This window comes from Trachurus japonicus, chromosome 17, assembly GCF_045865225.1.
Source record: "Trachurus japonicus isolate A0001 chromosome 17, Traja_1.0".
NCBI lineage: Eukaryota > Metazoa > Chordata > Actinopteri > Carangiformes > Carangidae > Trachurus > Trachurus japonicus.
Genome location: NC_140923.1, coordinates 19,522,954 through 19,535,321, shown reverse-complemented (window position 1 = coordinate 19,535,321; position 12,368 = coordinate 19,522,954). Strand labels below are relative to the sequence as shown.

At 41.5% G+C, this 12,368-nt stretch overlaps 1 protein-coding gene across 2 annotated transcripts in view; it reads left to right on the top strand.

The window, feature by feature from the left end:
- The window catches only part of tnn (tenascin N), a 33,364-nt gene that overhangs the window by 8,849 nt on the left and 12,147 nt on the right, over positions 1-12,368 (top strand). For both annotated transcript variants that reach the window (XM_085804756.1, XM_085804755.1), the window contains exons 5-9: positions 3,207-3,340; positions 3,426-3,555; positions 5,184-5,366; positions 5,734-5,823; positions 11,326-11,589. In XM_085804756.1, the coding sequence (XP_085660882.1) occupies positions 3,207-3,340; positions 3,426-3,555; positions 5,184-5,366; positions 5,734-5,823; positions 11,326-11,589 (801 nt within the window). The remainder of the gene's footprint in view (positions 1-3,206; positions 3,341-3,425; positions 3,556-5,183; positions 5,367-5,733; positions 5,824-11,325; positions 11,590-12,368) is intronic.

Below are 12,368 nucleotides of genomic sequence, written 5' to 3'. Positions count from 1 at the left end.
TCCTAAATTTTTCTTCACAATCCCAACTGCATTTCTTCCAACTGACGAACTAGGTAGCCTGTATGATATAATGTACTGCAGCAGAGTCCCTGTTGCTGCTCGATCTGTAACAACTCCTTTAAAGGGAAGTCTACAGCAAACAAACAATTTGTAATAAATGGTCAGTTCATTGACACAAGAGTCAAGACATTTTCATGATGACCATAGCGACCTACTTCTGTGGAATTCAAAGCATCTCTCCAACAGTTATTTCAGATATAGCAGCTGATGGGGCCCTTCAGTGCACTGACCCCGTGGCCACTGGCAGCATTGGCCTCTGGATGACTTACCACGGGAATATAAGGGCACCCATCAGTCTTTTGGGCCTTCATCAAGTTTTGACCCCCTGCAGAAGAATCATCATCTTTCCTCCTAAATGCACTGCTTGCCAAACCACTATTACTGTACTGCCTCAGGAGCCGAGTACAAAATTGCATTTTATGGCAATTTAAGGCTAGGCGAGCAGAAAGGTGAGCAGCGGCTGCCAGGCATGGACAGTTTAATTCACTGAGTTCACACTTTCAGACTGTGACAGGTTCTAAAGAAATCCAAAATATTCATCTGCAGGTGAATGTCAAAACTGCAGCAGAAGCTTTAAAATATTCTCCTTCAAGTAATAACATCTAGCTACACTTGTCTAAGACATTTCTTTAACCGAAAGGACAGAGCGCACACTTTAAAGCAGAGGATTTCTAAGGTTTACTGTGTGTGGATCAACCCAAAAGAACACCCACAGCCGACTTCATGCCCTGAACCGAAGTTGTATAGACTAGAATAGAGCATAAATGGTAGAAGGTCAGCTATGTCAAACCCTTGATGGTGGTTTAGTTTCTTCGGGCTGCGTTTTGCTCCGCGGAGGCAGAGGATAGTTAGAGACAGATCTGCAGTTTCGTGTGTAGGTGCTGTTGAATGCGGTCCAACAATAACAGTGGCACCGTGTCAGAGGAGAAGTCAGGGAGGGAGGGAAAGTGGGAGGTAAGAAAAAAAAAATACATTGTGTTGATTTTAGGTGTAAGTAATAATAGTGGTAATAAGCAGCGGGAGAAGAGGAGCACAGAAGCAAAATAGTGGAGGCGGTCTTTGTTTTTTGTGGCTACTTTCCATTTCAACACCTGGATGATGGATGTCAGTCTGCTCCATGGGTGATGACGGCAACATGACTCCCAAAGTATTCATTTAGATGGACTGTACATCCAGTATGGTGCCATTCATGGTAATATAGCTTCAATGCAATTTTTTGTATTACTACTATGAAAGGCAGATGTAAGATGGTTTAGAGAATCACGGGTGCCATAACTAAGAAAATATGTTCTTAGCTTAAATTCTTGTCAATCCTTTAGGCTACAGGGGAAAGGAGTAACATTTAGTAACCACATCCCATGAGATAATCTGGATGTAATGAATATAGTACCTTCTTTAGAGCTACATCAACACATTGCAGGTGCTTTTCATTTTACGTTCTTATCTTGCTCTGTTTGACTGTCTCAAAAAATGTTCCCTTGCTTTTATGGGCGCATTTAAAGAGATTGTGTTCAACATAATGGTGCCCTTTGAATTGCCTCAACTCAAAACCATATTTGGCTGCTTTTCTCATGTGAAAAAAGATCCATGTGAAAATATTCTATTTAAAATATTTACAAACGGGGGTGTGAGGGGATATAATAGGACACAGAGGAACAAAGACAGAGAGGTTTATTGAATTCCCATTTCATTTGTCCATAACATAGTTAACACGGATACTTCCTTCGTGCACATTCGCTCCAGATTTACAGTCTTTTCATGTTGTCTCAGCCACATTTTCCTTCTTCAATGGTATTTTACTCATTTACAATCAAAGGAGACACAAATCACCATTAGTCTTCACTTTTTCCAATCTTAATATGTTAATTTATTCACCCTTCGCTCTTCTGAAATATGATTTGAGGGTAAAGATTGTTGATAGTCGTGCCTCAAGTGGCAACAGGGGGATATGTTAGATGGAAAAGGACTGCAAGATTAGAGGAAAAACATTAAGCTTCCTGTCTTTGCCGTGTGGAGCAGCATCTCAACCTGATGTGAATTCCTTCCCTGCCAAAGTTATGGTTGAATCCTTCACCACCCCATTTCACATGTTTCTTTACTTCTGTTAAATTCACCACCATCTACCATTTATTTCAGTCTTTTTCATACCCACAGAAAGTTTTCTTTATTTGTGGAAAACCAAACTCCCCAACAGTGCTGACTTGCTGTCTCCTGTCTTTTGGCTGCTGTTTTGTTATTGTACTCCCACGTAGTAATATACCTTCTCACCCCCTTACCATATTTTTTCCATCATCGCCACCGAAGCACTTTGGCTTTGTGTAACCACTCCACTGAAAAACAATGTTTCTCTCAATTATTTTCGGCTCAGGTTTGTGAAGAAACCTCAGTGTTTAAAATGTCCATTGTGTTTGCCTGGTTCATGACTCCTCTCCTGTGGTGTAAGACGGACAGGCAGGTGAAACAGAGGGAGAGCTTCAGCTCCCAGGCAGCCACTGGTTTCTGTCACTTGAAGTTCACTTTGTAAGTTGAAACCTGCTTGAGATATGTTATGAGTTCCTCCTGTGCAGTGGACTCTTATAATATTAATTCACATGCTTCTATAACACCAACACTTATGAATGAAATGTAAGCAAAAAGTGTATACAACAAGACTCTGCAACTTGCGATTGATTTATATACTTTATATTAATAAATAATCATAACTTCTATTGCCTAATCTAAAACGTTGTTCATTGAGATGTGTTACATACTTTAACTCAAGCTAATTTCAACTCAGCTTGAGCTCATCTTCCTGTTGTAATGCACTGAGCCACTGGTGATAAGACTATCCCTATGCACCATTAAATATACAACATTCAAAGTTGAAGAAAACTTTATTTTCTAAGATTAAGAAAGAAGATGTTTAATACTCTGCATCACGGCCGTGTGTATGTTTGTGTACTGTATGTTCACCATCACAATTTAAAATCAAATCTTGCTAAATCTTGAGATTTACAGTTGAGCTATATCCACTTCAAACAAGAAGACAGACCAAAAAAAGAAAGCAGTGGTGGATGCAATTAAAATTATGTTACATTCAAATGTTCTACAGCCTTGATTCAACACTCTCTGCCTTTCTCCCTCTTTCACTTTTCTCTCTCTTTCAGTCTTCGGCCCTCAGGGTCTGCGGTTGGTTCGAGTAACTGATGTCTCGCTCCTGGTCGAGTGGGAGTCTGTTCGTGGGGCAGAGTATTACGTTCTGACATATCATCCCAAGGGTGATAAGACTGTCCTGGAGCAGGTAGTGTTTTTTTTGTTCGTATCAATTGGTATGTCAAATAAAGGCTGTAGTGTAGAACTAGATTTTTTTTCAACTTGTGTCATAGGTTCGGATTCCCAACACAGAAAACTCCCACCTCATCACAGGACTGATTCCTGGGGTCACCTACATTGTTCAAGTGTACGCAGTCATCAAAGAAATCCAAAGTGAAGCAGACAAGATAGAGGCTACCACAGGTGAGCTCTAGTAAATCACTGACAGCATTTAACATTTCACTAAATTATTTTTTCACAGTGACATTCATTTCTGGTGAAAAGGAATAGGGCTGTGTGCAACTTGTTGCCTTTTGTTCTGTCTGTGTTTTTTCGAGCAGGGACAGATGTGACCTATTAAAGACCCCTGGAGGCCAGGTATGGCCTTCAAGTCTTGGGGATTTAGTTAGACTTTCTGTGGATTAAATGGTCACTGTTGAGGTCAGATGTGAGTACACGTGTGATGAGGCATGAAAACGCTTAAATGCTAAGTTGTTTAAAGTTTAGCAGAAGGAGCTGCAGCCACTTATGATACTAGATTATGAGAAAGATGCTAGTGCAAACCAAGAGGATGTGAGGTCACACATTGCCACGAAATTCAAACACTGACTCAGAGCAGTTACACTTGGACACTCAAATGGCCACATGCTGTTACTTGTGTAAGGTACAAGAGTTTTTTCCTGAACTTGTTTGAACAGATATGTCTTTTTACGCAAATACAGTGCTTAAAAGCAATTAACAAGGTAAAGGATGTTATTACTAAGTGTTTCATTAAGCACTGGTTTTTTAACCATTAAATTTAAAGGTAATTACAAGGAAATGAGTCCACGGATGTGTCTAATGGAAATCGAACTTGCTCACAGATGTGGCAGGAGACAGATGTGAAGGGAAAGAGATTACTAGACCGAAATGGTGGGCGTGAGTGGGACAGACAGACAGAGGGAGAGTTTAACTCAAATGTGTGGTTAGCCTGGTTAGCCGTGGAAAACCTCACACAGCATGGCATTCACGTACGGCCATGAGAAAATACACCATCATCTGGCATATGGTTGTGTGCCTAGGAAACAGCATGAAGCAGTCACACACTTCAAAAGATGATTTACTTCAAAAGAGGGTTTCACTGAATGTCCTTCTGTTTGCGTTCAGAAAACACAATAGCTGACATTTTAAAAATGACTATTTGTTCTGTTCTTTCTTCAACATATGTTGCAAATCCAGGCCATCCCTCCTCTATGCTAATATTCAAAATGTCTGTACAACTATACAAAGTGCATGGAAACCAAAAGTGTTTCTTATCTTTGCCAAATAACCCTTAATGACTGCAAAGACAGGTTAATGCTTATGTGTTAAAAGGCTTGTGTATAAGACTTTATTGTATTTTTCTAATCACTGGCAATAACTCAGAGCCTGTATGATCATTTTATGATATAGAAATGATCAGACTGGGTCATTCTCTGCTGGCTCATTTTTACCATTGAAAACATGTGTTTAAACTTTACCGTGCACTTTTTCCTCACATTTAGTGAACCATGCGGTTACATAGAGACAATAGATAGGCCCCCAAGGTGACTATGGTTTTCAGAATAGCACAAATCTGCATATATCATGTTTGGTTTGGATGTTTTCTAAATGGCCAAAAGGAAAATTCCTGCTTGGCCTCCACCCCAGAAAGGTCACATAACTGGGCTGTAGGGATTCATGGTCTTGTTCAAGGACATGTGGGAGCAGAGCAGGGCAGATGCTTGTGATTACTGTGGCTATAATACAGGCTTCCCCATTTTTAAGGCTTATGTCTGCTCCACCTTGTTGTCCAACACTTGTATCCTTCCCAGATGTCTCGGCTATTGATGATATCCGAGTTCTTGGCCAGACAGAAGTTTCTATCCAGGTGGACTGGAAGAACCCACCAGCTGAAGTGGATCGCTTCAGGCTCAAACACACTGACCCAGAAGGACAGGAGGAGGAGCTGAGCGTACAGATGAGTCAGGAGGCACGCACCAAACACACTATTGTGGGTAGGTCTATAACAGAAAGAACACCATTACTAGTCTATATTTACTTGCTCGCAAACAGCAAGTACACACATTCATGCACACATTCAGTATGTGTATGGACTTACACGTACTGAATAGACACTGTGTAAAAGTAAAAGCACAGGATGTCAGAATATAGCACCATGTGTTTATTTTATTTCTTTTTTTAACACAAACATGCAGTTGTGAAGCATAAAGCAGCAGTTCCCAACCATTTTAGAGTCTTAAAAATGTTACCTTCCAGAGGCACCTGATGTTTGGGAATTGCAAGTGTATACTTGAGTATTACAATAGTACAGAATGCAGCTTATCACGTATATCAGAGTTTAATTCCTGTTTCTTCCTGCAGGTCTGTACCCAGGGACAGAGTACCTGATCTCAGTGCAGGCCATCAAAGGAGCAACTGAGGGGAAGGTGTCGTCTGTCACTGGTGCCACAGGTCAGTGTCGACACATCAACATTCATGAGTTGTTTAACTGAATGTGACTGAAGCTATTATCAGTAAACACAGAATGGGTTCAGCTTTCTGAAAACAAACCACTGCTATGCAGAAATTGCGAAATGGGGATTGCGTTTGTTCTGCTGGCTGTGTCTCCATGTGGCTGAAATGAACACTTTAAGATGATAGATCGGCCACTTGTGGGAGTGAAAGACATTTCAGAAACGACGATATCCATATTCCACTTAGTTTTGAATTGGGTGCATCAAAGGCAGCTCTTAGCTCCTGTCAAGCCATCTGTAATTCACCAGTGGTTGAATGCTAATAGGAAAAACACATAATCTGTCACATGCAATACTGACTTACCGTATGATACAACCTGGTATTACCTTCCACACACGGCCAACGATAATAGCATAATGATTACACCCAGCAAGAAGCACAATTACTGGTTTCAGGGCTTGGAATTTACAGTCTAATAATCTGGACAGTTGCTAATGGCTGTGGTTAGCAATGGTCACCTAGGGGAAACATGATACAGACGGGGTGACGACTGCAAGATGCTCTCTGACGGTTGAGGTGAGAGGGTCTGGGATTTACAGAGTCCATATGGTAATGTTAGACTTTCGCCGTGTGGCACCGAGTTCTGCATATCTGGCTCTGGTCTGGTTTTCAGAACGTGAGGAGGAATTCATTTCGCATATAGCCTTTAACAGCTGGTCTCCATTTAAAAGTTATTATTTAAGTGATTGACGAGTGGTCCGCAACCCCACTCTAGATCTTCAGTTACTCTAATTATTCTGCTCATTTGTGCTTTATTTTCTTGCTTTTCTCTCTCAAGCGCCCTTTCCTTTCTTTCCTGCTTCACCTTCACTCTCAGCTCACCCAGTTCAAAAGCAGTCTTCATGTTGATGGCTCTTCATTTTTAGACCCCGAGGCAGCCAATTTAATGGTTTTTTCAGTCATCAGTGTTAGCGAGGTATTTTCAAGACTCACCTCGTCTCTTTTGAAGCCAGTCAGGTACTCAAGGGCCCCTGTCATTGCTAATCTCTTTTCCTTTGTGAGTGTGCCACCTAATTGCAGGAGTGTGTGCGTATGTGCGCGCGCGTGTGCGTGTGAATGTGCTAATCTACACCAGGCAGACAGTGGCTTGTCCCCACTCCACTAGCTACAATCCTTCATTTTAGGTGTAACTTGAAAGGGCTTAGAGGTGTTTGAGGAGAATAGTCCTCTGCTCTACTTGCCAGCAAGGATGTGTTGGTTTCATGATGACTGACGTGATGCAACCAAGAGCGGAGTCCCTGACTATCTCACCCAACAAGCTGCCTGCCTTGGGCCGGCATGGTTTTTATGTGGTAAAAAGATAAAAGGAGCACAAGGAGGAAATATGGAAAACATAGAAAATGCAGCAACAGAAAAAAAGGTGACAGTAGTTGCTGTGGCTACATGAGCAGGAACAATGACATTGCACAGGAACAGTAAGGATACTGTACGATGATAAGATGTTTACAGGAGAATCAAGAGGAAGAATAAAGCAGGATGTTAGAATAATGTCTCACAAAGAGGCAATATCAGTGACATTATGTAGCAACACGTAGAGCATTACCGTGGAGCTACTGCTATATGAAACTGATCTCTGTCCTCAGGGGCCAAAGATGACTTCTTCCATTATAGATGCTCCATTGTAGAAAGATTTTCCTACATTTCCTCTTCACTTTTACCATCTGTCTTCTATTCTTTCAGGCTTTTTTTTTCATCTGAATTTCTTTCACAGTTCACTGTTGGCATATTTTTAATTATACTGTAGTTCCATTCCCCTACCCTCTTCTGATTTATGAAAGGCAAAATAGGTCTCTAAGTCCCAGTGTTTTTGGAATTAAATTTATTTTCTTTCTGATCAATTGATAACACAACATTGAGGTAATTATTTTTTAACTATAACTTTCCTATATTTGTATTTCCCACCCAAAAAATACAAATATATACTCAATTTATCTTGTCTCTGTGTGCGAACTGTATGATGTATGTAGCTATTGATCTCTATATGTTATTTTTTTGGCTGAATTTCCATATTGTACGTCTAGTGTGGCTCCATAAATCATCTTCTCTCAGACTGTGGTATGTTATGCTGGTCTTGCAGCGCATACACGGTCAATATGTATTTGTAATTGAATTTATTCAAGGACAGCTGAAACACCCAGAATCAAAGAAATCTGTACGGAGCAGACGTTTCACAGTCACGAACTTGCCAAAAGATTATAAGCCGTATAAACACAACTTACCACGGCTGGTTCTGCCGGTTCGAATTCAATAAAGTCACCACCAAGGCCCATATAACCAAAAGCAGATGGGCCTGACTTTGGAAGAGGGAATGAATGCTGGGACTTTATATTTATCTAGACAGACTGTAGCACCTGATGTGGCCCAGTGGGAGTACCATGTCTGCTCAGGCTTGCACATGAGAGGTTTTTGGCCAGCGATGAACAGAAGATGCCAGGAAATTAAATGTGAAATTGTGAAATGAGAAGGTTTAAAGAAAGATCAAACTCCAACCCACAGATTTTTATCTGTAACTGGTCGTTATCTGTTCATTACCACGGACTAATGAGAGAGCGAGAGATCTATTGGCCTGGATGCCTTATAATGACTAAAAGCATCAACTATATCGTGTGCTGCTGTACCTCTAGATGTTGACAAATAAACACATAATTTCTGTCACAAAGAATGATGAGGCCCTTACAGTAGACTGTAGGGAAAACATTAAAAAGCCTGTAGCAGCCAGGGGACTCCATCTCCACATGGTACCTTATCAGCACATACTTTCCTCCAGCTCCATCCTCACACATACAGTATATGGATGTATAGCTTCCACCATACAGTGAGTCCGTGAGGCTGCAAGGCTGTTAATGATGAAAGACGACCTGTTACTATGCGGCTTGTGGTCGCTGCCTCTGCTGACACATGCCACGCATAATGGATAAGCTGTTTTCCAAATGGCCAGAGCCACAGCTCGTGTTGTGAAGCCCGGTAGCCACTGTCGCTAAGCAGCTAGTGGGGTAGAACATCCGGAGTAACGCGATCTATCACAGGCTGTAACTTCAGAGCAAATGCAGGGATCCCACAGAAGGTAGCAGCACTTGGAAAAAAAGAAAAAAACTCCAATAATATATTGAAACTGTCAGGCAGCAAAGCTATATAGCCTATGAGAGCAGAAAGAACAGCACTTCTTTGTTCAGAGGATAACAATATAACACCAGAGAGGGAGAAGGAGGGAGCATAAGGCACAGCTCCGTGTGAGCTCCAGTCAGATGGTTGCAAACCAAGAACAATTCAAGATAATTTGTAGACTTTCCTTCAAACTGTCAGATGTTTTCAACTTCCATGGTTCTTGGGCCGTCAGCTCGAAACCCATTCACTTTATTTATTTCAGACATCACTTCGGGTTATGTATCACAAACAAAAAACTGTCCAGTAAAAGATGACGATACACAGGGCTATGCCTCTTTAAACTCTGTACTAATGGATAAAACACATCGTTTACAGTGAAAATGCATTAAGGGCTGTCCTCCAGAGGACTAAATGGCTTGCCGCTGTTTTATGTCCCCTCGCAGTCCAGTGTTGTCTTCAAGCACTGATGTATGCACTACAGTATATCTAGGACGTTTTAAGGAAATGACAGTGCTGCAGATGTTGTATGCTATGTGATGAATAGAAATACACTTTTATAGCCAGTTCTAGTGCCCTCGAAATGAGATAACTACAAATATGAGCGACAGCTTCCTAACCCCAACCCCAACTTTAACCCCAATCTTGTCACAAAATTGTAGCTAACTCATACTGATTTATTGTCCTATTGAGCAACAGTGTAATTTTGATAACTTGCAGTGTAATATTCAAAAACACTCCATGTAACATTTAGTTGGACGCCTTCATTCTGTGCTATTGTGAACATGTATCCCTATAAAGGCATATCTTTTTTTTTATATGTTTCTACATGAAGGAACTATGAAGTGAGCATTTTGACCTTACTTGGCATTGCTCACGGTACTTAGGCTACTGAATGACCCCTCATCCTTAGGCCTTAGAGGAAACACTCAATCCTTATAAAAATGGAGCTATTATAAATTTATTCAGTGGTTTAGCTCATGACAGATTGTGGAGCAGAGCAGCTACAAGGACAGAGGAGTGACAGCGGGCGAAGGGAGGAGAGACAAAGAGGGGGATATGGGGTTATACAGTTGCATAGTTCTTTTCTTCTCCTGGATGCATCATCAATCAGTTTTCATGATGCAGACTACGCACTGACACAAGGCTGACCTCGGCTGCCACAGAGGAATAATCCTAAATGATGATTGCTTTTACATTTCCCCTAACTTCCTCTGTGTCTGTCTTACCTAGACTCTGTGACTCTGTCTTTTATTTTCTGGTTTCCCTCCCTCTATCCCGGTATTTGTTGCTCTCTATTCACTGTAACACCCATCCAAACACGCACGTGCCACCAACTGCTCCACCTGCGTCCACCATATGTCTCCTGTGATTCCTCAGGAACGGCGACTCTACCAACAGACGGTTCTGTGTTCTGCTCTTGCTCCTGTGTCCTCTTCTCTCTGCAGCTCCTGCTGTGGAGTTCAGTGGACAGGACAGGACCACGGGCTGGGTTGTGTGCCTGTGATATTCTTTTGAAGAGCTTCACAGAGCTTTTTTTTTCTGTGTGCCAGAGAACAAATTTTTCTTTGGTTCATTTGTCAGCTTCAATGCGTGCACAGAACGAAACAAAACCGTGGATAACAAGGTTGCGTAAATGTAGAATTTGCGTGCCACATACTCTTTCTGTCAGCTGATTGAAAGAGAAAAACAACAGTGACATTTCTTCAAAGAGCTCTACGATTCCTTCCTGCCAAACGCTTCTGCAGACTACAGCTTGTGCTCACCGACCACATGCTGCTGTTGCTGGTTTTGCTTTTTTTGCTCATCTGCTTTTTCCACTCACATCAATTCAGTGTAGTTGTGGCTGTTGACAGCTAAAGTCTAAACCTAAACCCACTCTCCATACTGCACTGTACATTATACTATTGTTATACTATGCTAGCACTGACCACAAGTAAAAACGACCCGTGTCTAAGAGGATCCATCTTTTTTAATGAGTTCCCCCATACAGTATATCAAGACAGCATTAGCCATGTCGTCATATATACATATATAAAATGACTTGTTTTTTTCTTGAATTCCTGTAGTCATGAAGATTATTATTCTCTATGTGCTAACAGTAGTAGTGTGGAACTACTGGCTGGTGGCATTGGAGATCAAGGGTTCACTTTTTTTTTTGTAAACAACATTCCTCTCTTTTAACAATACTATGAGCTTTCCCAACACTTCACGGGATAGTAAGGGTTGCTGAATTGTTTTTATAGTGGTCATTTTGGTATGACTCAGCCTCTTGCACCCTGAAAAGTGAAAGAATGCCTCATTTTCATCAGTTGTTTTCTTTCATCTCCTCTACAGACATTGATGCCCCAACGAACCTTGTCACCACCGAGGTAACAGAGGACACTGCAACAGTCTCATGGGATCGAGTCCAGGCAGAAATAGAGGGCTACATGCTGAGCTACACCTCCGCTGGGGGCTCCAGCTCAGAGATCCCTGTAGGCCGTGACAGCACCTCATACAGGCTGGTCGGCTTGAGACCGGGAGTCCTGCACACGGTCTACATCTGGGCCTACAAGGGAGACAAAGTCAGCAGAAAGAGTTCAACAGAAGCTGAAACAGGTAAACCTTGACAGGACCGGGGTTCGTTCATGGATGGATTGATTTGATCTTTGTGTCGCCACACATACAACATCCTTATATGCAAGTAAATGGTGGTGTCAGATTAAGGTCACTGGTAAGGTAAGGCATATACAAGCCCATCTTTTTTAAACTAGTTTTTTAAACACTATGCTAGTGAATCTTCATTGTAAACACAAACATATGTATCCAGTGTTTGTCTCCATATTGACTTGTGATGCTCAGAAATCTCAAGTGTTCCCAGGCACTGTGGGTTGTTTTCTTTCATCTTTATAGCCTGTGAACAGAGGTATTTTAAGTTTTAAATGTTTCTTTGTTATGCTCCTTTGCGCAAGACGCTCTTACCTCAAACATTCTCTTTGTACAATGCACCAGTCTTTTCCTTCTGATCTTTTTCTGTGGTGGGTTCCTGCAATGTGTGCACAATCTTCTTGTCTTTTTTGTGGTGGCAAGACGTAAAAATTATGAATGTTGACATTTTACACTTAGCGCACTAACCCCTCTTTACCTAACTGCCCAGAGGGAAACTTGAACTCCCACTGGAAAAAGGCTGTTTGACATAATTAGGCTGGACACCTCATTTAAAGGCAGTTTAGTTTAGCTTGAGGCTGAATCTCTGTCAGAAGTCTGAGAAGAGCCAATCTCACTTGGTCAACACAGTCAGCTATGTTGTTTTCTCCTATGCTCTGCTAACTCTTAATCTCCCTGTTGGGAAAGTGAGCAGATACAGCTGACTGCTTGTATTCATGTTTCTGAAGAAA